The sequence below is a fragment of the Saccostrea cucullata genome, unplaced genomic scaffold (genome assembly GCF_032062105.1).
Source record: "Saccostrea cucullata isolate Sc308-1 unplaced genomic scaffold, CSIRO_AGI_Scuc_v1 ctg7, whole genome shotgun sequence".
NCBI classification, from domain to species: Eukaryota; Metazoa; Mollusca; class Bivalvia; order Ostreida; family Ostreidae; genus Saccostrea; species Saccostrea cuccullata.
Genome location: NW_026935080.1, coordinates 103,851 through 131,580, shown reverse-complemented (window position 1 = coordinate 131,580; position 27,730 = coordinate 103,851). Strand labels below are relative to the sequence as shown.

Below are 27,730 nucleotides of genomic sequence, written 5' to 3'. Positions count from 1 at the left end.
AACAGATTAAAAGTACAATTTCTTGTAAGTATCAATTCCTGACGTTACGACAAAGTAAGATGATAAGGCTAAACTACCCTGGCCATGTCGTGACGGAGCACAAAAAATATTATTATTAACATGTGAGCGTTGTGGCCCATGGAACTCTTATTACAATGTAGGCCTAAGTGGTTTGGAAAGTTTTCATTAAAATTTATTTCGATTTTCGCTCTCTGTGACTAATTCAAGTAGGTCGAAATTAAAAGCTGGATTAACCAGACTGGACCTCCAACGAAGGTGAAGTACGTAAATCAATAAAATGAAATGTACTCAAGAGTGAAACAGGGATGGGACCGTTCACCTAGAAAAAATTCCGAGGAGTTCCGAAATTAGAACGTAAACAGAAATGGCGGCTATGAAAAAAAAACACGGAAGTGAAACATGACTAAATCTGAGCTTCAAATAAAGGATTTCCTGGGAAATTTAGAAATATCGCGCCTCATCAGAGCATCAGTGTTATGCTTCAAGTAAACGTGTTGTAATGGAGCAGTTGTACAACAAGTTTGTGGAAACATGGAATGCTGAATTTCCACAAGAAGATCCACCGTTACTTGACCTACATGGCTGTATTTCAACTTCAGCTGATGGATTCGAGTCAGTAAACATAGCTCATCTCGGAAAATTTTACAATGAATCAAGAGAAACGTCAAAGAGGCTAAAGCGAGAGTTAAAAAAGGCTGAGCTTATTGAAAACTTTTGGCACACTCTCATGAAAGACTGCAATGGGTTTGAATCTTCCGAATACTCACCAAGAACTAAAAGTGCAAGTAGAAAAAAACATCCCTCAAATACAAATGATTCTGAAAGAAAATCATCAGATGAAGTTGGAAGAAGGAAATATTCTTTGTTAGAAGGTCTTGGAAAATGTGTGGACTCCAGCTTGGAAACTTTTGTTAACATTGGTATGGGTGGTGATGTTATTGATGTAACTGATAATCATGAAATCCAGGTAAACGCAGCAGTAAGCGGTAATCAATATCTTATAATGGATAAAGAGTCAAGTGATGGAGCTATTGGAGATAACCCAGTAACACAGGTATGTGATAATAACAGGCGGGACTCAGGTAGCATACCAAACAGAGAACAACACAGTTCACATAGGCCTTACAATGCTGCAGGACTAAACAATGAAGGAAATGTGTCCAGTGATGATGACGATGAAGCAGATTATGAAAATCAATGTACAAGAAAATTAACAGCGTCCACGGAAAGAACACCTTCTACAAAGCCCACCGTTCCTCCTCGTAGACCAAGAGCTGAACATCCAGCAAGACCAAAACCTCTCACAACCCCCCGCGGTATAAAACTCAGTCCAAGCTCAAGTCATCATAGCCCAAACAGAAGTAAAGGGGAACCGGTTCAAACGAAAGTAAACAGAGGAAAGCATGATTATAACATAGGGAACGTAACAACAAGGGCATGTACACCTGAGACTAACCTAGATGAACTGACAGGAACAAATTCTTTTGAAAATTCTCCCACTACTTCCTTAAGTGAAACAGCCAGCTCTGACAAGACTGTGGAGGTGCTGGACAAAGACATGTTAAGAAAATTCAGGCTAAGTGACGGAGGAAAGGAAAAGCGTGGAAGTGGTGAAGTGATATCAACAGGGTACAAACACCTCAGCAGTGAATTAGACAATGTTAGTAGTCCTAGCGAAAATATCACCGAATCTAGTCAGAAATTATCTCCAGAGAATAATAAAGAATCCAAAAACAGGAAACGATTGAGGTCTAATGACTATGAGAATTTCTCTGTGGACTTTCTCCTGACAAGGAGGACACCTACCATCGACTTGGACGATGAAGATGAGCCTAATAATCGGGACTCGGACATTTACGACAACACGGTCCCCAATGGGACCAAAAAGTCTAGTAACTCTAGCTTCTCTAGTGCGGACTCCACTTCAATCACTAGTCTCACTAGCGGAGAGGTGTGTGATTCTAGCACTAATGGCCCTGATTCTTCTGAGAGTCATATCAAGAAACGAGTTGGAGATGTCAGCACTTCTCAGAATAACCAAAGTAAGTATAAATTACTGCAGGAACTGTACAAAAAATTGCTATAGTGAGATGTGTTTTTATCAAGTAAGGAAAAAATTCAGTATTTTTGCACATTGCACCAGAAGGTCATACATTTCACTTCCTTCAAAATTATACATTACAGTGTTCACAGTCTTTATCATGTTGATCAGTTTTGTGCTTGACTTTTTCATGTTGTTATGAGCCAGTGTTTATTATACAAATCATATCAACCAAACCATATGTGCTTTTGTTAAAAAAAAGCCATCAGAGCCCATCTTTTGGCTACCTACATCCACACATTGACAGCAATCACAGCTGTGCTATAGCATGTATAGCCACTAAAGGTAGGTATTCCATGCACACCTGTTATACAGTAGATTAATTACATGTATATACTCAGGTATCCTGTTACATAGGCGTACACTGATTGTATGCTTAGGTTTTCTACCAGTTACAATCTATTTCTCTGATCACCTTGTTAAGGGAAGGCCCTGTAGTTGTTATTCTAACAGCGAAAAAAATTATTTTGGTCAAAAACCCCAGCTGTTTGTGAATGATGACACATGAAGATCTATCTCTGTTTGATAATTATTATCTTCCTGTTGACAATATTCTTATACCCACAGAAAACAATTCAACTCTTTATACTATGTACAATGTGAACTCCACATAATTAATAATAATTGTATGATTTATATATTCCTAAATTAGATTTTTTATATTAGGTCCATACCAGCTATTAATTTTGTGGTGGTTTGGATACTTAGTAACTTGACTTTTGTCATGCTACTAACTAAATACATGTACATGTATATAATTATATTGATAAATTACTTAACATGTAGTATACTAGTAACTAATTGCATGGATAAATTATTATTTTGGGAGCTAGAAGGAGATCTCTATGTAGGATTATTAAAATGAAAAACAAAAGAAAAATGCTATTTTGCTTGCAGCTAAATTTAATCAATATACATGATATAGAATGATAATGTTTGACAGAGAGAGAGAGAGAGAGAGAGTAGGATATCTCATTGAATTATACACAACATGTACTTATCAATATGTATGATTGATGTTTCTAGTAAGTTTCATCCTAGCATTATGCATTTAATGCTATTAAATCTGAATCCTGGATTCACAGCTTTTATTAAGCTTGCAGATCATAATGAACTTTCAGATCATGCATGTTTAGAATAAAGTTGGTATTATAATTCTCTGCTTGTAAATCTTAGCTTATATTATATATGTAACAGATGGTACGTGATATTTGAAATGTTTTGCATGGAAAGTGAGATTTTGGAAAAGAATTCCAAAATGATTTAGAATCTTGGGCAGATGTGCATATTTTGTTTTAGGGATGATTTCTTATGCTGTAGGGTATAATGATGATGAAACTGTGAGAAAAAGAACAATTGTCTCATTTACATTTTAGTGTAATCTAATCCTACATAATAGAAATGCTATATTATATCCCTGGTAATGAAGAAACTATAAATCTTTTTTATGCGCCCGAATTTTTTCGGGGCGCATATTGTTTTTGTCCTGTCTGTTTGTCTGTTTATCTGTTTGTCTGTTTGTCTGTTTATCTGTTTGTCTGTTTGTCTGTCTGTCTGTTGTCAACTTTAACCTTCGCCAAAACTTTTAAACCGTAAAAGATAGAGACTTCATATTTGGTTTGCATACTCCTCTAATAAAGTCCTTTCAAATGACATCAAGGTCAATGACCTTGTGACCTTGACTGTGACCTATATGCTAAAAATAGCTTTTTCCACTGTTTGTCATAACTTTTTAACAATAGGAGATAGGGACTTCATATTTAATATGCATACTACACTAATAAAGTCCTTTCAAAGGATCAATGATCTTGTGACCTTGACTGTGACCTATATGCTAAAAATAGCTTTTTACACTTTTTGTCATAACTTTTGAACAATAAGAGATAGAGACTTTATATTTGGTATGCATACTCCAGTAATAAAGTCCTTTCAAACGACGACAAGGTCAATGACCTTGTGACCTTGTCTGTGACCTATATGCTAAAGATAGCTTTTCCCACTGTCTGTCATAACTTTTTAACCATAGGAGATAGGGACTTCATATTTGGGATGCATACTCCACCAATTAAGTGCTTTCAAATGACACCATGGTCAATGACCTTGTGACCTTGACTGTGACAAATATGCTAAAAATAGATTTTTTGAACTTTGTTGCCGCCGGGCGCATAGTGTTTCACAAACACATCTTGTTTCATACTGATTCACAAGAACTTTATTACAAAATTATTTCAACTAAGAATTTTAAGTTCTAAACAAATTATAAGTGGTGGATTGAAGGGGGGAGCACACCCAGCATGTGTCCCCCCCTAAAATTATCAAAGTTACCAAAAAATCATATTTTCGTCAAGAAAATTTTAAAATGTTTACTCGCTAGACCTCATTTGAACCATACAAAATCTTTAAAATCCAGGAGCTTCCAGGGTTTTGCCCCCTGCCCCCCCTAGGGATTCACCCACGGCCTCAAGGCAGACCCCAGACCTCCTGCCTTAACCCCCCTTAACTTCACTCCTGGATCCATGTCTGATTATCTCTTTACTTGAATTCAGACCATGCCCCAAAATCATCTTTCTGAAATACATATACAGTGTATATGCATGCATTACTTTTGTCTCATGATTGACTTTGAAGTCCTTTGAAATAAAAATGAGGTATGGTGACAGTTTCCATAATTAATCTATCTGCATGTTGTCTTGCTTAATTTCTCAAAAGTTCTCAAGTATGCAGTGTGTCATCTATCCAAGTAACATGCAGTTATATGAAAACTTTGCAGATATTGAACATAAACATGTACAATGTACATTCACTGGACAAAATATTGACTTATAGCAGGTATATTGAAATAGTATCAGACAGCTTTAAAAAGATTTTAGAGATATACCGGTAATCTTATTTTTATTAAAATAAATCAGCACAAAATACCTGTACAGTACATAGATTTTTTTTAGATAAAATTAATAGCAAGTGCAGTATGCTGCATTTTTATGCTGGTTATATAATTGTTTACTTTAGAATTACCCTATCATTGATAAAGTTTGTTTATGTCTTTTAGGTCTCCGGTTAGACCATATAAATCATATCATACCCAAAGTAATAAAACAGGTATGCAATGATATAAGAATATCCAGGAAGTAAACAAAATATTACATAAAGTCTTTATTCAAATTTTACATTCGGATTCTTTTTATGAGACCCAGGTTAAAAACCATCTTTTGAAAAGTTTTATCATTGGTGATCTGTTTTTTCCCCCTAAATGTTTCCTCATTTTTAAAAAAAAAATTATTTGTACATTGTTGTTTGTGAATTTTAAAAAATATTTTCTCACAGCCTCAAGGGTTCTACAAATTATACCAGCAAATGATATGAGTGAATGGTTATAAATTAAAGAAAAAAAATGGTCCCAATATAAAATTTAATGGGCATTTTAAAGATGCTAGGAGGAGATGGGGTGTATGGTTACCCTGAAGGAAATGGGCACATGACTGGCCTCTAGAAGGAAACTGAGTAATGTTAATTCCAGTTATGTCAAGGAAGTTCCCACTCTCTTTTCTATAGATCCTCTCTCATTTCACAGGATATTAATTATATTTCTAATAATTATTTTTAAAAAAGTATGAATTCCTTGACCTAAATTTCAGAGAGAGAGAGGAAAAATCTTAACTTTTTATTCCAAAGGAATTTAATCTTCATGTAACATTTACATACAAATTAGCCACAGTAGGATTTTTAATCATTTGATAAATAGTTTGACAATATATAATATCTTGGAAGTGAGGAATGGGATAGAGTTAAATGGCTATTTGGTCTTTCAATAATCTCAACTGATATCTCGCATGCTCTCTGAGATAAAATGCAAGTAAAACAGTTAATTCACTGCCCGAGAAAGATAAGACTTAAAAGAACTATAAATCTTTCATAAATCTACCAGTATATGAATAGGAGTTCTATTCTGTATATCTCTACTGTTATATATAAATCTAGATAACAGACTGAAAAATTTACAAAAACTGACTTAATAATCTTTAACGATTTAACAGTTCATGTAAAAGTCCCATTAAAATTTCTGAAGAAAGTTCAAATTGTTTTGGAATGTGGGTGATCAAATTTATTTTCTCATTTGATTTACTTTATAGCTATATGATTCAGTGGGAAATGATTTTGTAAAATGATGAAATTGATCATGTTGGTAGCAAAGAAGATATACACAGCTTGTAATTAGTCATTTCAGATCTTGTGACTGGTTTAGGAAAATGTCCATCTTGGTTAGTCATAAGGATTAAAGTCACCGTCCCCTATTTGTAATTTAAAGACATTTTTTTTTTTTGTCATCACATAATAGATTTATACACGTCATGTTCAGTATTGTAAAACATTTTTAGCAGTCTGAGTTTATTTGTTTTTCCTGACTTTTATATGTTTCCGTGCTCAATTAAGTGTATCAAGCATTTTGAAAATGTCTCTCTCTCTATACATATCTGTCTATTTAAATCAAATTTCGAACATGATGAGTGACTCATTGCCTTGATATTTGAAATAAGATAGAACGAAAGTACATAATATTCCTACACCCTTTTCTCCTTTCCCAGAAAGGATTTTCCATGAACTCCACCCATATCAGCTTGTTTTTATGTACAGTGTACAGATAATAATGGTATATTTTGCAATCAGTGACTATTGGCTTATTGAGACTAAACACATGACCACAACACCTATGATGAATTTTATTGGATTTTTAAAAAGTTTGAGTTTATTACTTAAAATTTATACATAAACAAGTTTTAAAATTGAAATCAACTGGAGGAAGAATGAGGGAGAAAAGAAAATTATGTAAGAATTTGTATCCAAGTTAATATTGTACATTGTAGTCAACATGATGTTTTATATCTACTGTTAGTTCATTACATTTCTTTTGATTTAAATTCTTTTCTTCAGATTTTTTTTTTGGGGGGGGGGGGATAGGGAGATTGATTAGAAATACATAGGAAGAGAAATCTTTTATAAGGAGACTTTTTGCATATGAAGCTTAATCCCATTTGTCCTTTCTTTTTTTGCAAAACGTTTGCAAAAATTGAAAATTGACACAACCAATATATCACCCATGAATTCAAAATAATATTATTCACATGTAGTGGTTTGCCAATTTGGATTTTAATAAACTGTCAAAATACTATAATAATTGGTTTAGAATTTAATACACTCACATCCATTTCAGTATAATCTCGATAATACAGGTCCCTACCTATTATATAGCAGCCAATATTATGTGTCCTTGGATTATATGACCTTGAAAATTATATGAATAAATTACATACAATGCAATGCTAGCAAATTTTGCAAATGGATCATAATACAATTTTTCACCTCTGGTTAAGCTACTGCTATTAAAGAAGCAAAAAATTAACTTCAATGCAGATACATGTATATAGAATCGGTATGAAAGTAAGATTTACCTGGGTAGTTGATTTTTTTCTTTAAATTCATCAGGCATGGATCTGGAAGATGCAGAAAATACTCAACAGAAAGACGAGGCTGATGGGAAAAGTCATGTGACCACGGAGGCCCCAGGGGCAGACTCAGAAGACACAAGTGATACTGAAGTGGTATGTGATTTCAGTAGAAGATTGTCCCAAAATTATGAATGATATTGAGTGCTGACTAAGTTGGAACTTTCATAGCAGAGATTTTTTCTCATAAAAAGCCGTTCTTGGTTCGCTGGTTTAGAAAATCTTAGAACAAACTTTTAGTGGTCATTCTAGTAGATATATAACTGTACAGTAAAACATGCTAAATAGTAAACACACTTTTAATGAATTGACACTTACCGGGTAATTGCTGCAAAGTGATCGTCATTCCCAGTAACTTAAAAATTTATTGTAAAATTAAAGGATATAATTAATTACACTTATAACTAAACAAAATTGTCCATCTCTTGCACTTTATTATAAGCATGTTTCATAGTGTATAATTGAAAAATTATTTACACAAATATTAATATCCTATACATTTATTTTAGCCTGAAATGTCCAGAACTATGAGCCTTAGTAGTTCTAGGAAGATCAGAGACCAGAAAATTCATATGAGGAAAATTCTAGTCAAGGGAATTCTGGAGAGCGAGAGGACCTATTTATCCTTACTTAAAGATATTACAGAGGTAAGTGGACCTATCTATCCTTACTTAAAGATATAACAGAGGCGAGAGGACCTATTTATCCTTACTTAAAGATATTACAGATGTAAGAGGACCTATTTATCCTTACTTAAAGATATTACAGAGGTAAGAGGACCTATTTATCCTGACTTAAAGATATTACAGAGGTAAGAGGACCTATTTATCCTGACTTAAAGATATTACAGAGGTAAGAGGACCTATTTATCCTTACTTAAAGATATAACAGAGGTAAGAGGACCTATTTATCCTGACTTAAAAGATATTACGGAGGTAAGAGGACCTATTTATCCTGACTTTAAGATATTACAGAGGTAAGAGGACCTATTTATCCTTACTTAAAGCAGGGTTCGACATTAACGTTAGTCCGTTAGTCTCAGACTAATACATTTTCATTCGGACTAATAAAATTTGTGGCTAATAAGTCCGAACGGACTAATAAACTTTTCTGGGGGAGAAAAAAAAGAGTTCACCGATGTTCAATTCTCTACAACTTTCACTGGAAAACCCCATATGTAATTTTAGCTTTCTAGCTTCTTGGCGGGAAGTTATGTAATTCTGAGCCAATTAAGCACTTAAGTTTGGGGATTCATTGGTATGAAATTAAACATTTTAATGATCATGATTTAGTATGACACATGAAGAAAGATGTTGGACGTTTGGATGATGTAATCATATAGAGAAAAACGAATGAGATCGAATCGCGCAGTTTCAATGAATCTTGGTATAAAATATTTCATGTAAATGCTATGTTTATTTCAAAAAAGTATAAAAGTACATTGCAATGTTAATTCTAGTTATTATTTATATTTTTGACGGACTCATAAAATTGCCCACAGACAGTAAAATAATAAAGAAGCACTAGTCCGACCAGACCAAAGCCTAAAAATGTTAGTGTCGAACCCTGTTAAAGATATTACAGAGGTAGGAGGACCTATTTATCCTTACTTAAAGAAATAACAGAGGTAAGAGGACCTATTTATCCTTACTTAAAGATATTACAGAGGTAAGAGGACCTATTTATCCTTACTTAAAGATATTACAGAGGTAAGAGGACCTATTTATCCTACTTAAAGATATTACAGAGGTAAGAAGACCTATTTATCCTTACTTAAAGATATTACAGAGGTAAGAGGACCTATTTATCCTTACTTAAAGACATAACAGAGGTAAGAGGACCTATTTATCCTTACTGAAAGATATTACAGAGGTAAGCTAAAGGGGTTGGGGGATGGGGGATGAGGGTGGATGTGGATGAACTGCCAGATGATTGTGTGTTTCAAAAAAAGTTGATGTTTCATTTTCACTGCTTTAATGAATAAACTTTCCTGTAGTCCTTATTCCCAAGAACTAGCTAGTTGATAAAAAAAATGTTTTCTTTTTTTAAGGTAAGGTAAGCATGTTGAATTTTATTGCCAGCACATGTTCATTGATATTGAACAGAGCACACATTCTCACCTGAGGCTAATTGATTTCAATCATTTAAGCAATTAATTGGATGTGTAAAGAATTTCCAGTTGTAAGTTTTTATTTTTTACAGCTTAAAAGGAAGATTCAGAACCAGATAACCAATTTAAAAGAGCCCCCCATGTGTTTAATGGAGGATGTCACCACCATATTTTACCAGGTGGAGGAAATCCATGTTCAGCATGGGAACTTTGTGGAGAAGCTACAGGCTAAAGTGGATGCCTGGTCAGACACACAGAAAGTCGGAGATACGTTTAAGGAGCTAGTAAGTCGCAAAAGTGTACTTGATAGGTGTAGAATATTATGTAACTTATGTTTTAGAAATGTTTAAGTTGCAAATATTTCCCAGTTTAATGTTACGTACCTTTGTCCTTATACAAGTATTGTTTTATGCCTTGTAAAGTAGTTCAGTTTTTCATATTGCATGTGATACTTATACTTCAGTGTTTAAATTATTCTAACTTTATGTCAAATTGAGAGGATTTGTGAAGTAAATCATTTTATGCAGCTGTTATTTTTTATGATCTTGATTGCATTAGTTACATGTATTTGTTTTCACTCTTCATGACCCCTTAAAGTCCTACTTGTCAATATTTACATTTCTAAATATTTTATGTATGATTTTCTACAAATCTGGAAATGGTTCATTTTCTAATAAACTACCAGGGATGTATATCTGTTGTGACATCATATTACCATACTTAACATCAAAACCATATTGCAAACTGTTTTGTTTCAAAAATGATAGTTAAACTACCGTTATATATTTTGTGGCAGGTCATTATGATCAAATAGATAATGTAAATATAATATTTAAATTTAATTTTTGAAATTTTTTGAGGTACTTGAACAACAACGCATCATGCCTGTTTATTTAGCATAAAGTTCTAATACTCTTTATGAAACATGCCAGCCAGAAGTGTCATAGTCCATGTCCTTGAGAATTTTCAAAAAATCAAATTTATTTCTTAAGTAAAATTATTTATGTATGATTTCTGTGTTTTGGGAATTTCACTTTTTTATGGGGTTTGAAATCATAAAATTGCATGCAGGAAGTTTAATTGGTTTTATTAACTGCATGGTTGATAGAATTACAATTAAGACAAAAAAAACAACAGAAAAGTTCCTCATGTGTTTTGCTGTTTTATGAGCATTAAGATTTCCTTGATCATGGTTAATATGATTAAGACCAGATTTAAATTGTCATGTTGATAGCCAAGTTCCTGGAAAGATTGATTATTTGATAAATTTTTTGTCAAAATTGGATTTTCAGACATTATTGTTTTTATAGTAGGCTTATATTATACAGTTGGTTTATATAAATCATTCATTTGTAATGCAGTAAAATCCAAAATTATGAAAATTAAATTTTATTTATTCAATTTCAGATTGTTTATTTTCCTATGTATATGAAATATGTTAACCACACCCATGAAGCAGCAGAATGTATACTGAAATGTAGCAACAATAACGAGGAGTTCCGAAAGCTTGTCTCTTCTGTTGTAAGTCAGTGTTAAATCTCATTTTATATTAATTCTGAAATTTTTGCAGAATAGTGGAAGGTTCTCTTATGCAAAGAAAGTATTCTACTATTCTTCTTGCTGAAGTGGTATTCAATTTACATGCTATTCATTTTTACAGAAACTAACCACTGGGGGCACACATACACTGCAAGGTAAATATGAATAAAATATTATGATGTGATACATGTATAAGGAAACAAATTAGTAATTATAAAATATTTCTAGAAGCATTGAACTTATCATTGTCAGATTTGTATGTAATAATGATGTCAATAAAAAAATTAGCCCAGCTTTGTAACGTAAACCCTAACAAGAAAAATGAAATATATTTTATTTTTTCTTTTCTTGGGTTCTACCATTTAAATTTTGCAAAGCGTTCTTTGTTTTGCATTGCTGTAGAATTTAGTTACATTTAAATCTGCTGTCTTGATTATCCAGTTCTTAGTTTTCAGTATATGTCTGATGTTTTTTTTTTGTTTGTAGAACTTTTATTTACACCTGTACAAAGGCTTCAAAGAAATACTCTAGTCATACATGTAGGTACTACTTATACAAAAACAGGGCTGGAAAAATTATAGAGCATTTCAGTTTTAGAGAGAAAATGCAGATTTTGTTTAAAAGGGGAGGGAGACATGCATGTAAAATTAAGTAGTGTGACCTGCAATGTCATCTGTAAACAGTTATGATTTTTTTACCTTATTTTTTACTTTTACTATTAAAACTGTACATTTTTTTGTTCATTATGCACATAGGATCTCCTGAATTACACACCAGAAGATCATGAGGATTATAAAGTCCTGATGAAGACCTTAGATTTAGCTGACCACAACCTAAAGAACTTTGCCACCAAACCAGATTCAGAAATAGCAAATGTAAGTTTTCTCATTATTGTTTAAATAATCCTGGTCTAGGCACCAAAAAATGACCTGACATATGCATGCTCTTATAATGTAGCTTCCATACTTATAAAAAAGACTTAATATATTAAAAGATGCTGATTATTATTTTAAACTGATACAGAGATTGAATCAGCTGAGAAATTTCTTGTGAGTAAAGTGGTTGATATGTGTAACTAATAGTCTTCCCCATGTCACTTGATTGCACTGATCACAGAACAAGAATATTGCTAACAAAAAATGGGTTTGAGTATTGGCTTAACTAATGATGTTGTAGATTAGAAATGCTAAACGTTACTATGTTTCTAGACAACTTTTACTAGCACAATTTCTTGACACATGTCTTCCCCAAAAAATATATTGTACTGTAGAAAATCTGTACATAAATTCACTTTTTACATGAGAGAAGCTAAAAATATTTTAAAATTGTTGAAATATTTGTTTCTATCAAAATATTTAATGATTAATTTAACCATATTACGGTTTATTACCAGGGTAGGTGTATCACTATCAAGCATGGAGTCTTAATTGAATTAGAACAGGGATACATGAACTTACTTGAATGAAACTGCATACCTATATACATGAGTGTATATCATATTTTGAACAGAACCTGGCAGAATATTTGATATTATCTTTATCTTGCAGACAGAGGACCATCTGGTTAAGAGTGGCTTTGTTGTGGAGATGGTTGGAAACTCCAGAAAACTTAGGTTTCTTTTCTTGTTCACTGACGTCCTTGTGTGTACCAAACACAAGCAAACGGGAAGGTGTGTAATGTGTGATTGTGTTACTATCTTTACTAGTATAACATTTATTTTATTTGGATGAGACTGTATAGACCAAGGTTCCATGTCGCAGTAGGTTTTGGCATGATAAAGATTCCTCACTGTTTAATTAACCCCCTTCCCAGCAGTCACACATTTTAATGCATATACAATTCCCAATTTCTAACGCAAAATCTTGCATATACCGTTTCCCTGCAATCACGCATTTTCACGCACTTTCAGTTCATTTAATCTTCAATTTAATGCCAATTTCCTTCTATTTTATACTTGCTAAAATCTCATAAAATAAGAAACAAGAAAAGTTTTTTTTTTATTAAGATGTTACATCGTAATATTATTTACGCTTAACTTTTGAGAAACTTGTACCGCACTATAAAGTGCTTGCGTGGAAAAGGTGACATCATATTTCTATGACGTGAACATTCAAGTGTATGATGCGTCACAGTTCAGTAAGTTGTAAAGAGTGAATGGCCATGAGTGCCAATGTATAGTCATAAATTTGTAGCTCTCCACTGGGAAGTGGTGGCATCTCCATATGTATGAAAAAATTTTCAGTAGGACATTAAACAATCAACAATTTTATTTTTCTCTGTCAGTGTTTTATATGATAGACAAATTAGAAATCTCTGCTAAAGAACAGTGTTATCATGATATTGTTTATATGAGTGTTCTTGTTCATGTTATGTTTCTAATATCTTAAAGCAAAAACAGAAAAGATAGTTCACACAGAATTAACACTGGTAGATGTATGTTAGAACAATACTGCATAATGACCTCATATTTATTGGTCTATTAGAATGATCTCCCAAGGAGCAATTCTTTATAGCTGGTAAAAGTATATAAAGCCTCCTCATATTAATGAGATAATTTATATTATTGGGAAAGTTGATTCTGCCCTTCCATAGACAAAGCATTTCTTTCCATAGTTGATGCAAATGACAAATTCTTTGAATTGACAAATAACTAGTGTTGGCAACGAGTACCCGGTTAACCGGTTAACCGTCGAACGATGCGAGTATCGGTTAGTAAAACTGCTATTCGGTTACTCTGATAAAAATACATCTTATAAAGTAAATAACTAAAATATAGAATGTTAATTTGTTTTCAAGCGTATACATAAACATTTCTTTAATTTTCTTTACCGTTAGACTTAATGATCTAGTGTTTCACTAATACGATCAATTTGTTTTGATTAGTTTTCACAGTTAATTAATAGCTTTGATTGCCAGCAGGTTAAACACGTTTTGAAGACCTGAGTTATAATTACCTCATTAAGTAATTTAACAAGACTCCATCAAGGACATATATAGCTTGGAAGTATTTTAAAAGAACAGTTGATTCGATACCTGTAAAATGTAATTCATCGTGTACGGTTGTGACTTCAAATTTCTAAATAATTATTTTCCTTGATCATGACATAATTATATCGGGGGTCGAAAAGTAAAAGGTGATGAACGCCATTGTAAACTAGCGTGAAACATTGAACATTTATTTTTCTTCTTCTGATTTAATTAATTTATTAATTACATCAAAATTCTTTCAAGATAGTGCATGCATATGCATGCGTATCTTTAATTTTTAATAATAATGTTCATTCACAATATATTTGTGTTTTATTACTACCGTTGAGTAAAGGAATAAATGATATATATGAATATAAATAAATCATCCGAGTAACCGGGTACTCGATCGGAAGATTGAGCGAGTAACCGGTTACTAAAAATCCTCCGATTTGCCAACACTACAAATAACCCATATTGCATATTTTGTACAAGATAGACTTTCTGAGCTTTGTTCTTATAAATTTCGAGTGCCTGCAAATATATTTCTCTTCTTATAAATTTCAAGTGCCTGCAAATACATTTCTCTAAGGATAATTCCTTTTCTGTCGGAGACAGATAATACTTTGCACTTTTAAGAACATTCCAGCACACATCCTGCCTATTGACAGTTAATGTTAATCTAGGACTTTCTAAATTTATCAAGGATGTGATCGTATATGTCACAATGTCATACAGACTTTCTCTTTATTTATAGTGTCAGATTCCTGTATGAAATATATTTTAATTTAGCCAATGTTGATTTTTTTTTTTCAGAAATCGTGTTAATGTATTTGAAGTCAAATGGTTTCTGCCAGTGCCCCATATCACCATGGAAACTAAGTGTAAGTCATTGAAATTCTTCAAAAATACTTCCATCATGATCTATTTTTACAAGCTTTGTGAAACCTTGCAGATATTTCCAATCAAAGTTTGTTTTCCTTCCTGGTAGAGAAAGTATTCCGTGATAAAAAGGATGTTAATACAGATTTGAACTCTGATGTTGATCCGCTGTCCAAACAGTTTAAATGTGTCAACATACACACTTTATGCAGGAAGTTATTACATTAACCTCAAGGCCCTTATTAGTGAACTCATTCAGTGACGAAGTTCATAACAAGAGAAGAAAACAGTAGATAGTTGTCAATGAGATCTTTCCTTTTTTTAACTGCAGTAACATCATGATTCATAATTTTGTTTTAATACTTTTTTTCTATTTAAGAGTTTTATTTAATTTGTTGTTCTGTTGTACCCAGAATTATTAAGCCAAAGTTAACTTTTCCTCACTATAAACTAGTATGTTGTAAGATCACTGCAGTGCATTAAAAAAAATCTTTATAAATCTTTTTCTGAAAAACAGAAGAGGCATGATTAATCATATTTATATATTATGCACCTAAGGGTGGGTTGGTTGTTTGGACTACAATAGGAGATCTAAGTTTTGCATGGGAATATGTAGGGAAATAAATCTTGAAGAACAGCATGGTCATGATTAGTCATATTAATCTTCAAGTACTAGTATATTGTAATTCTATTTTGTTCAAGTCATAACCTATGGGAAGAGAATTGGGTTTTAATGAAAATCTTAAACAAAAAAAAAAAGAAAGAAATCCAGCAAGGCTGAGATGACATGGGGCGACTTCGATTCGTACCTGAGTATTAACTCTTGATTGACGCCACATGACCGGATGTTTACACCAACAAGTGGTTTTCAAGCGAACTCATGAGTGTGAAGGGTAGCAAAAATAATTCCGTTCAAGTTTGCTCAGTACGATAATTTTATCAATAAAGTGACGATTTTGCACATTTTTTGATTCTTAGAAATTCAGGCTCTATGACCATAAACTGAAAATAAAATTTAGATTTTGAATATTTTAAGAATTATTTAACTAACATACTTAAAAACTTTCAAGTACACAGTGTTTGAATACAAACATAACTTAAATATTTTGTTTGAATTTAAATTTTTTTTTTTTGCCTTATTATTTTTTTAACATTTCATTAACAAACTGCATATAATGCATAAGGTCATGTACCTATTTAAAAAGTGTACTTTGGAAAAAAATGAATGAGCATCTTAACTTTTTTGCAGCTTAACTTTTGAATTTTTGATATTTTTTCAAGATGTATTAATTTGCTGGCCAATAGTTTTAAAAAATAAACCTAAAAAAAAAAAAATCAATACAATAAATGGTACAATATCACATTTGCAGACACACAGACATTCAACACGTAAATTAATTAATTTAAAAAATCAAACATCTGTTACATTATAAACAATGCATACTTGTTTGTTTTTAGTACTATTTTCAAATTAGTTTTTTTCCTCCATGAGATTTAAAAGGCGGTCAGATAGGTTCATTTTGGCGTCATCTGTTGAGTTAATTTTTTTTTTGAATAGCTTTTGATGCAGTTGAAATGTTTTTGCATTTTTTCAGCTCTGAACTTTTGTTTTCGAATTTGAATTTATGTCTCTGCTGTTATCGGGCAGTAAGCCAGAAAAATCTAATCAAATAAACATATATGCATATAGATTATAAAGCGTCATGTAGAAAGTAATATTTTGTAAAAAATAATTCCTACAGTTCGAGTTTTTCTTTGACGCCGCCATATCGAAACTCTTGTAATCCTACTGTATGGCTGGGTTAGCCTGGGTAGAGTTCATAAGGTCATATGACGTAATTTGAGTAGTAACTATGGTTGTTCGATTGAAACTCAAGTAACTCGAGTATGTACTTGGGTACGAATCGAAGTCGCCCATGGTGTCCACAGCCCTTTTGATAAATAAGCAAATAACTGATCTTGAGATTTCATCATATATTCTTGCATCTTATGATGATATTTTAAAATGCATATGGTATATACAGTTATTTATGTACACTTTTTCAGTGGATAAGGTGTTCTCCATTAAAGAAGACACAGAGAGTATGAAGAAGAAGATTGTTCATCTGAAGGCTGAGCTGAGGAAGGAGATGAAGATCCATGACGACAAGGGGGAGGTAGGGGTTTTATGTTTTTAAAGTAAATACAGTAAAACTCCTTTAGTATGAACATGCAAATTCACAGATATAGAGAAGAGTTATCTTGGATCCCCAGATGTATAAATTTAACGAATTCTTTATATGGATATAACGAATTTCAGATATAGCGAAGTAATTTCATAGGTCCCAGTGACTTTGTTATAACCGAGTTTTACTGTAAAATAATTAAAATAATACAAGAACCCATCATACAACTTTGCAAGATTTTGTTTGATTAATTTTCATGTGTGGCAAATGTTTTTTTCTTATTCAATGGTCAACAATCATTTAATAAATTGATTTCATGAGTCGGTGAAACACAAAGTTGACATTGACAAACTGTGTTTATATAAGTGCTTTTTTAAGAACACAGATTTAAAAATAATAAAAGATAGACAGTGATAAGGAAATCCAATTATATTGTTCAATGATTAGTTTTCAAATATTTCATTAACAAATATTCATTGAGATTGATTTAATTAATTTTTTTCTTCAGAGGACATCCTGGTTATCGTCTGGTACCAGGACAATGGAGAAATTAAAACGGAAAATAGAGGAACAGGTTTGTCAATTGTCAATTAATGAGAGAGGAAGATATGATTAAATGAACTAGACATATATTATTGATGATAAATAACAAAGGATTGTTTAGAGATCAGTTTAATTAATATACATTGTACTTGTCAATATTTACACATGTAATGTGTCACAATCGAGTTCCAAGTTTCTGCACCTTATCAAATTGATTTTACTTGACAATGACATTTACTCAGTAGGCAAAAACAAAATCCACTGATGAGATTAAATAGCATCTGTTGTACATTATAGACCTATTATCCAAAGTCTAAATCAGACATATTTCGTTTTCTTTGTACTGTTACAGTCCATAGAGTTACACTTGTAAACTGTTCCTAATTGTATTTATTCATGTATGAAATGAATCCCCTTTGGCTTAACATAAGTACTTTTAATAATTCTTCTCGTCTAAAATGTAGGAAGCTGCCTTGATCCTTGCTTCACCCCATCTGCCATTACAATTCACAATGAAGGAGGACTCCAAAAACCACTGTATCCTAATGTCTACAGATTACGAGAGAGAGGAATGGAGGGATGCAGTGTACGCTCAACAGAACCACCATCATGGTAAGTACATTTACCATAAAGGGGAATACTCTGTACACCCAACAGAGAGAGAGAGAAAGGGGGGGGGGGCTTTGTTCAGTTAGTAGAACCATCATCATCAGACATGATTGGTTTCCATTGCCAGTTAGTTAAGCTGTAAAATAAATTTTGAAGTTTGGCAGAGGTTATAGTAAAGTTCATTGACAGTGGAATAAAGGGAAATAACTGGATTTCTTTTTAATGTGTTAATGACTATATGGTTTCTGCTGTTTAATCTTTAGTGTTTCTTATTAAGCAGGAGATGTAATCATTAGATTATATTGTATTTACTTTCAAAAAACTGATCAAGTTGATAATGAAGTTTTGGGTAAAAAAAATTACCAGAAGCAAAGTCAGAGCTCTATAAAATACATGTAAATGTAATAAGTAGATGACATTGATGATTTAAGAAAGAATTGAAGTTCTCAATCTTTCCTCTCCGCAGGTGGATTTTACAGACAACTGAGTGGACATGATGTTCAGGCCAAAATCAATGAGAGCAAACAGGTAAATTAGAAACCAAATACCGGTAATTATTATTGAGTTGAAACATTTAACTTTAAAAAAATACCTGGTAAAAACTTTTACAGCTCAATTCATTTAAAACTAACAAAGCAAGTTGTAATATATGTTTTTCATAATCTGTGGGTAAAAAATTCAAGGAAAAATGTTGAAACTTTCTATCTTCTCAGCATATTTCAAAATTCAAAAATGTCCATTTGAATCTTGGAATTTGTCTTATTTTAGCTTCCTCAAGTTAATAATGTTGGAAATGTTTTGATGAAGAAAGGTGAGTTGTACAAGTGTGACATGACATGCATTCATGAAAAAATTTTAAGTGAAATATGTATGTTGATATATTAAGCAATTTAAAAAAATGTTTACTTTTACATGCATGTGAAGCAGATGAATTGATTTTACAAAGTAAATTCAAGTTCCAGGGTACTTGCATGTTTATCAAATTTTATTTTAAAAATTATTTTAGTATAAACTTCTTTGATTTGTCTAAAGTTTTAAACCCTTAAATCAGATGATGAGATGCTGAATGGGTCCCTAAATGTCACGATACATAAGATGGACGGCCTGGAGAGTCCGTGTGGTAAGTTCTTGTACAAAAATCTCAGAGGTTGTTCTAGTATTAGAAAAAAATATCATTGGGTTCATAATACCCCCCGCTTGAAAAGCGGGAGGGTATATAGTAATCGGGATGTCCGTCCGTCCATGTGTTACGCTTTTGGGTACCCATCTCTTATCTGCAACTCCTCTCATACCACTGAATGAAATTTGATTAGACTTTCACAGAATCTTTATTACATATTGCCATTGTGCACCTCCTATCTTACTTTTTGATCCGACACATAGTTTAGGTTTCCCATAACAAAACATGGACACATCCATTATATTCATATGGGAGGAAGGGGTATCATTTAGTGAGCTCATTGTTCACAGTACCTCTAGTTTCTGATTACAACTACATTGTAAAAAAATTCTGTAGCACAAATCTTTTAATTTCATAAATATCAAATTAATGTACAAGTAGATATATGTGTATATAAGTAATCTTCATGATACAGGATTTTCACCTTATTTTTATGAATTGTCCTGCAGATACCTATGTACAGCTCCATCTAGATTCCTATGGCTATTTCTTCATGCAAGCCAAGACTCGTCCTTGTGTGAACTCGGTTGAGCCTAACTGGGACCAGGACTTTGAGTTAGAGCTGGAGGGTTCTCAGACCCTGAGGATCCTATGTTACACCGTAAACAAGGAGGGGGAGGATGAGCTCATCGGCAGGAGTGCACTTGAGGTACGCTCATTCGAGTCCATGTTCAGGATTAATCTGTCTAATATTTATTTTCTTATAAAGATGTATGAATTTTCAAAAATTTTATAAATTTATTTTGATGATAATTGATTCTCATTATAGATGGATTGAGTAAAATATATAGATTTTTGTTTGTGGTATAATGTGCAAGAGTTTATCAGGTTGTGTTCCACAAGAGAAAAAGAATGTTGATAGGTTTTCTGAATACCCACATGTGGCAGTTATTGCAATATTTTTTTCAGAATTTGAGTAGACTTTAAAAAAAATTAAATATCAATGTTTCATTGCAGATTAATGTCAAGTTTAAGAAACCATTTCACCATTTCTTTCAATTTTCAGCTCAGCAGAGCTTGGCTCAGTAGCAGTTTCAAAGAACAGAAAATCAGTATGAACACAGTAGGTCTTAATTAGTTGAGCTTTTCTGGAGTAAACAATTAAAAATTAATAACAAGAAACATTCAATAAAACAGACTATTACAGATGATAATCATTTTGAAGAGAGGCCTTTCCATTTAGTATCCATGGAGGCATTAAAATTTGATTTTCAAATTAATGAAAACTAAAATCAATAGTTTTGTACTTGCAATCAAGATTCTTTTTATCTAACCTCAATCTGTAATGATTCCAATTACAACTAAATGTTTAGAGGTATGACCTTTTATACATTTTCTGTATGATTTTTTTTTCTCAGTTATCTCTGATGATCTCGGTGAGACACACACCAGCCACTAAGACTCTCAAGAGATCTCCGTCTAAGATCCAGGGAGGATTGTTTGGAACCAAGATAGGGGTGGTCTGCAAGTAAGCATGGCTAAATATCTTGTCAAAAATATATCTGAACACTTTTGGCAGTCAGAATTCAACTGTAGTGTCAAGGAATTAAAGTAGCAACTTTTTGGAGTTTTACTTATAAAAGAACATGTTGTAAAGTAATTCAGATTATCAGCAGTGTACATAAGAGTTTATCTTTTTTAAAGCACTTGTGAAAAAAAAAATTTTATCTTTATTTCTCTTTTGTCAAGTCGAGAACGAAAGACAATTCCAAGTTTTGTCACTGCATGTATCAAGGAGGTAGAGGCCCGAGGCAAGTTATTTTATCATTTATAGACAATTTTATTTTCTCACCCGTGGCTGACATGAATGTAGATTGTTTGTCAAAGAAATGAAGCCTTCCTTTTAGAGATTGAATAACATACAAAAATGTGCTATGTTATAAAACATATACTGTTATAACAATATGCTTTTATAAATGCAAAGTCAGTGTATTGATTGATATTTAAGATTTTCACTTTTTTCTTGACTTATTTGCCAATTTCCCTCCAAAATCCTATGTACATTATTCAAAATTAAAATTTGTTCACCAACAAACCCAGCCCCACTTTATTATATGGTTTTGTCAATCTTTTCAGGAATGGAAGAAGTCGGTGTTTATAGAATTTCTGGTGTAACCTCAGAAATACAGAGAATTAAGAAAGCCTTTGACAAAAGTAAGGAAACAAAAATTTTACAGTTATACATGTACATCTTTTTGAAGGATCATATTTTAAGAATGAAGCATTTCATGGAAGACTTGTTCATAATACAAAGGCATTGTCAGATTTACAACATATCCTATAATGATTAATCAAATCATATACATACATATACATGTAGGGGAAAATTCACTCTGTTTGAAATGTGTTTATGAAATTATGTTCAACAATTTTTTTTATTTAATACATTTAACATGTGATTAACATTTGAAATTTTACCTGTGTATTAGAAACGAGAAATCATGGTAAACGGCTGGAATATTTATACTCTGTACAATTAAAATTTCTAACACTATACTTGCATACAAAGTATCTTTTATCTTCCATCCTATTTCATAGACTTCTTCATAATCACACAGAGAATTTAGTTGAGAGACTTATTTTACCTCCGATATCTACAATATTTTCAGATTTAGACAGTAAATGGGTCCCAGTGTGTAAATATATTATTTTTTTGTCTTTATAAATTGCTGATCATGGAATGCTCTTGTATAAAGAAATCTTCACCATTGGCTTTTAATATATAATTGCAATGTGCATAAAAGTATTGTATGGATGTTTTTTAGAGTACCTAGGCTGAAATAAATAAATTTCAAAATGAAATATCAAATAATGAAATTATAACTGGAATCTGGTTTTCCTGACAGGAAGCTGAAAATTGATTTCCAGCTTTTTTTTCAGAAATATAATTGATTAATAAAATTAAATTTATTTTTTGAATTATTTATAGTACATGTATAATTTAAATAGATATTGAATTGTATTGATACATCCCAGTTTCAAGCTTCAAAAGCCTTTTGATGAATTCAATATTAGATTTTTTTTTTTTAAAAAGTAGAACAGTATGACTATGATTTTGACACACTGATCATAGCAAATTTATTTTCATTGCATTACTGCATTGATTTTTGCAAAACATAACAAAGATAGCAAGTTGTAAATCATTGAAAATGACATGACTATTTCTGCTTGTGCTTACCCATGGGTAGGATAAAGTACATTTTTCTTTCAATTTATTGGATTATTTTGATATATGATGATATTAGAAATGAATCCCTTTGGAAACACATTTAGAGCATGATGAATGACCTTGAGATTTCTTGATGAAACTACATTGTACACCCTGAGTTGATTCAGTTTTACCGTGTTTTACAGTGTTTGACAAACCAGAAGTTTTCATACGAAATTTGATTTCATAAGGACATTAAGTAAAACAATTATACTAACAGTAGCCAGGACAATCAAAATGTTTTATAAATCAGTAGTCACTTCATTAAAATGTGCGGTACAAAATAATTCACTGCATCATAGTTGGAATTATGGAATTTTAGAAAATATTTGATGCTGTCTAATGTGTAGCAGATAGAAGTCAAAATCCAAACATCTAAACCTAACTATTGCAAGTTGCAACAAATAACACTTTTATGAATCGAATTTTTCTAAAAGAACTAAAATTTAGACCTCTTTTTATGTCTCTGATCTGTTGATTGAACAAAAATCTTTTCCTGCTACTCATTGCAAAACACTTTAATTATAGTAACAAACTTTGATTGTACAACAAGTGCATGTCTGTCCACTTAGTGTTCAGACCTTGTAGATTCAACAATGGAAAAGCAGTAGGAATTACATTTCACAAGCATGTTGTTTGTAACAAAGAACATTACAATGAACAACTACTTAGTTACTGGATGAGGAAATGATTTAAGGGAGATAAAAAAAAATGTTTGTTGAAAGGGGGTGAGGGAGGTTGAAAAGGATATACATATATAATATACATTAGACTAAGAAATGAATCACTTCTTGGAAATTTTTAAAGTCACATTCAGCAGTGCATTGGGTTCATGTGTTTTCATTTAAAATGTATAACACCCACAATCTTTTTTAAATTGTGTCTTGCAAAATACAAATTGAAGCAAATCCATAGTCATTTTAAAATTCATTAATTCATATACATGCCTTATTTACATATATGGTAATTTGCATGGTTGCATTCTCTGTTGTTATCTGTGTTTATTTTCACGAAGTCACATTCAATATAGCATGGCATCTACAAGCACACGATAAAGTGATTTTTGGTTTAATTCCTTGATATATTTTTTGTTAAAAAGTGAATTACCGATTTATTCTTGGACATCTACTATGCACTGCCTTCATCATTTAACAATATCTGGAATACAGCCACTTGGTGACTCTGTGTTTACTAACAGTTTTTTTACCATTTTTTTTAATTGATCATTTTTATCCTTCTGTCACAAACACATGTCCATAAATGTTTATTATATCAAAGTCTAATCTGTCCATATTTCATTCTATCAACAGATCTAAGAGCGGGATTGAATCTCCTTGGAGACAGTGACATTCATGCAGTGACTGGGGTTCTCAAACTCTACTTCAGGGAGCTACCAGAACCTCTCTTTACTGAAGCCAGCTACAAACAGTTCATAGCTACAATAGGTTAGTTATAGCTACAAACAGTTCATAGCTACAATAGGTTAGCTACAAATAGTTCATAGCTAGAATAGGTTAGTTAGCTACAAACAGTTCATAGCTACAATATGTTAGTTAGCTACAAACAGTTCATAGCTACAATAGGTTAGTTATCTACTATAGGCTAGTTAGCTACAATAGGTTAGTTAGCTACAAACAGTTCATAGCTACAATAGTTTAGTTAGCTACAATAGGTAAGTAATCTGCCTTCAGGTAGTGCAATATATGCTGAAGATGAAGTTTTACAAAATTTGGTTGAATCACAATTGCTGTTAGATAGCAAGTCAAAAATTATGTGGATTTCCTTGATTGCCACTTTATGCCTTAAATTTACTTTGCAACAGTTCTCACAGCTACAATGGGCTGATGAAATTTTTCGTGTCTTAACGACCACATTTTGATGAGGTTTTCTTGTCATTACTTCCTCATGCTGATCAAGCTTTGTCAACATTTTGATAGTTTTTTTTAATCATAAAAAAATTATACATAAAATGAACTATTGGTTATTTATAAATTTCTTTGTAGGATTGCATGATGGTGATGCAAAAGAGAAAGTTTTTCTTCAACTTCTACATGATCTTCCAAACGAGAACTACTACTGCATAGTGGCTATAGTAGAGCATTTAGTCAGGTACTGTGTGATTAACATTTATTATTACTTGCGAAAAGGTCATCTAATATCTCGGAGTACTATTTCAGTTTACATGTGGTTGATCTTTGGTATTTCGAACACCAATATTTCGAATACCATGGATATGTCGGAGTGATTTGGAAGTCCCAGCCACTTAATCTTTATGTAATTTACTCTCAATATCTTGAATCCCCAGATATCTCAAAGTTTTTTCTCGGTCCCATCAAGTTGGAGATAACGATGTTTGACTGTACATCAATGATACATGTACCTGAAATGAGTTCTTTGTTTACACCCATCTATTTCTTCTTTGTTTCAGGGTCAGTAAGTACGAGAGTAGTAATAAAATGTCGTTAAGTAACCTATCCACTGTGTTCGGCCCCACCCTGCTCCACCCCGCGGTCAGCGACCACCAGAGCCCCGCCCAGCTGATGCAGGACGCCCAGGACGTGTTCCTACAGGCTGGGGTACTATATTTCCTCCTACAGATAGCAGCCAGGGGGAAGAACATCAGGAGGTGTGAGTCCATAGAAATGCATGGAGAGGATAGGCTAGTATAGGAAGGGCATATAGGGAAACGTGGATTGGGGTAGGCTGATGTAGAGTGGATTTGGATAGAAGAGAATTTGGGATCTGTTGGATGGCTGGAATGGATAGAAAATGGAGGATCATGCCATAGTTGGGAAATATTACTTTCTAGTGATAAATGAAGAAGAATGGACCGTGGAAGTTCTTGGAGAAATAACAAGACTCTCTAGTTGAAGTTTGTTTGCTACTGTTGAAAAGAAATAAATAATTGAAAAAGAATAGTAAATTTATTTAGGTATCTTTAAATAAACTGCAAAATGAAATACTAGTATAAACAGTTTGCATTTGTTAAAAGTGTTACAATTTTGTAGAGAAAACATGAAAAAAATGTGTATAATATTTAATTTTAGTCAGACACATTCACTTTCATTTTAATATACATGTAATACCATGACATTGAAATATCTTATGTACAAAAATCATCAATGTATAGGTACCCATATTGGGAATATTTTTCATAACATTATTGATAAAACCATTTATGTACATAGTTTGGAGGTAGACTTTTTCATGTTTTATCAAAATTATTTCAAACATAACCAAGAGTTGAAGATTTTTTTTGGTTGCATAATAAAGAAAACAGCAATTTGTTTGGGGGAAAAAGAGAAACTTACCTTTCCATTTGTCATGAAATCACTGCACATTGTTTTAAATTTTGAATTTATTTTTTCCTTCATTTGTATCAGTTGGACCAGGCATCCACTATATGTTTTGTTTTTGTTAATTTATGATTTTTTTTTAAAGATTTTTGTGTTTTGAAAAATTAAAAGACCATAGTTTTCCTATAATTGCATTTCGAATACATTTACATGATAAAATGTAGATGTCAAGTAGAAATAGTTGAATTCATTTTGCCCAGAATTTAACTACTGTGATATTATAGAGGACCAGTTTATCCGTCTTCATTTAGTCATGTCTTTGTTGAGAAACAAAACCACGTTTTTAAACAAGTAATGCATTACAGCTTACAAGTTATTCATTACAACAGTTTGAAAATATATATGTTTACTATTTAATTGAACAGCATTTCCTTTTCAATCAAACAAACAAAAAATCACAACTTTGTTTTTTTTCTTTATTTGGAGTAGTGCGGGTATGTGTGTGTGTGTGTAAAATAGGGCTAAAGTGGTTATCCTATATACACTGTACTTTTTTGTGCAATATCAATGTACATTTTAACCAGTGAAAATTTATTTACATGTAATTATAAACAAGTTCGAATAATGATTTCATTAGTTTGTACAGTCATAAATACATGTACCTACCACCTAAAAGTGCTGATTGTTAAAACTACAAGTAGGAAGAAATACTAGTACCTATGTAACCCAGGCCTTTTCAATAGTGCAGTTTTTATTAGTTTTGTTAACCTTTTGTTTCAAACTTGTTCTAAATGTAACATATTAATAATTATGCAAGTTTGAAATACATGTATTTCAACATTGGAAGAAAACATTCTATTATATATGAAATTGTGATGGTTCAAAAAATGAAAATTTGGCATCTGAATCATATATTGGTGAATTCAGTTTAAGCATAATTAATTAAAACAAGTTGTGGTATTTAGCTGTGCAAGATATTAAATTATTAAATATTAACATTTATGAAATAATGTCCTATGTCCATGTTACAATTTTTTTTTTGGGGGGGGGGGGGGGTTCAGACTGTGTGTAAATGTTTTTTTTTCTTTTTTCTTTTTTGTTACATTTTTTTTTCATAGTAGACAGATTTTACCAGGCTTAATAATATCACATTTTCTTAGTACATGTATTTGTATTTGTTCTTTTGATTATACTGTATTGAAATGTTAAAAAATATTTAATTTGTATGTAAGAGCAGTATGTGAAAAAAAAAATCAGTCCAAAAGATATCAATTCTTAGTTTATCAGTTTCAATTTCTTTTAATTATTGAAAAAAAATGAAGAAATTTTAAAAGTGTGTTGTGTATACAGTTATAAATATAGTATTGTATCTAAGTTCATTAGCCCTTTATATTAATTTTTTTTTGCTCTTGTGGTGTATTTTTTTTGTTATTCATTTGTTAACTATGCACAGTTTGTTAATCTTGTATTCAGTCAGTGTACACAGTTTTGTGCTTCTTATTTGATACAACACAATACAATGTAATCAAATTTCTTTGTTGTTAAGTCAGACCCAAAATTAATGTTTAAAAATGAGGTGAAAAAAAATAAAAGATTGTAATATTTTGA

The 27,730-nt window shown here is 32.0% G+C and overlaps 1 protein-coding gene across 2 annotated transcripts; it reads left to right on the top strand.

Moving 5' to 3' along the window:
- The first annotated feature begins 209 nt into the window (after positions 1-209).
- On the top strand, positions 210-27,730 carry LOC134241809 (active breakpoint cluster region-related protein-like). Of its 2 annotated transcripts, XM_062723828.1 has the most exons (25): positions 210-2,063; positions 7,604-7,719; positions 8,133-8,270; positions 9,826-10,017; positions 11,141-11,254; positions 11,394-11,427; positions 11,759-11,811; positions 12,028-12,147; positions 12,820-12,941; positions 15,056-15,123; positions 17,168-17,277; positions 17,795-17,860; positions 18,294-18,441; positions 18,905-18,966; positions 19,207-19,249; positions 19,490-19,558; positions 20,068-20,267; positions 20,625-20,681; positions 20,977-21,086; positions 21,308-21,369; positions 21,695-21,772; positions 22,228-22,254; positions 24,137-24,271; positions 24,830-24,935; positions 25,255-27,730. In XM_062723828.1, exons 1-25 carry the CDS (start codon positions 521-523, stop codon positions 25,493-25,495), a joined length of 4,014 nt encoding a protein of 1,337 aa, XP_062579812.1. In that variant the 5' UTR covers positions 210-520; the 3' UTR covers positions 25,496-27,730. The 2 variants fall into 2 exon arrangements, with proteins under 2 accessions (XP_062579812.1, XP_062579813.1); XM_062723829.1 differs by lacking the exon at positions 22,228-22,254.

Bases quoted from the DNA above. Each gene is read 5' to 3' on its own strand.
- LOC134241809 (XM_062723828.1), top strand. From the start codon at position 521: ATGGAGCAGTTGTACAACAAGTTTGTGGAAACATGGAATGCTGAATTT. The intron at 12,942-15,055 runs GTGTGTAATGTG...TTTTTTTTTCAG, and splicing joins AAACACAAGCAAACGGGAAG to AAATCGTGTTAATGTATTTG. The intron at 22,255-24,136 runs GTAAATATATTA...TTCTATCAACAG, and splicing joins CAGTAAATGGGTCCCAGTGT to ATCTAAGAGCGGGATTGAAT.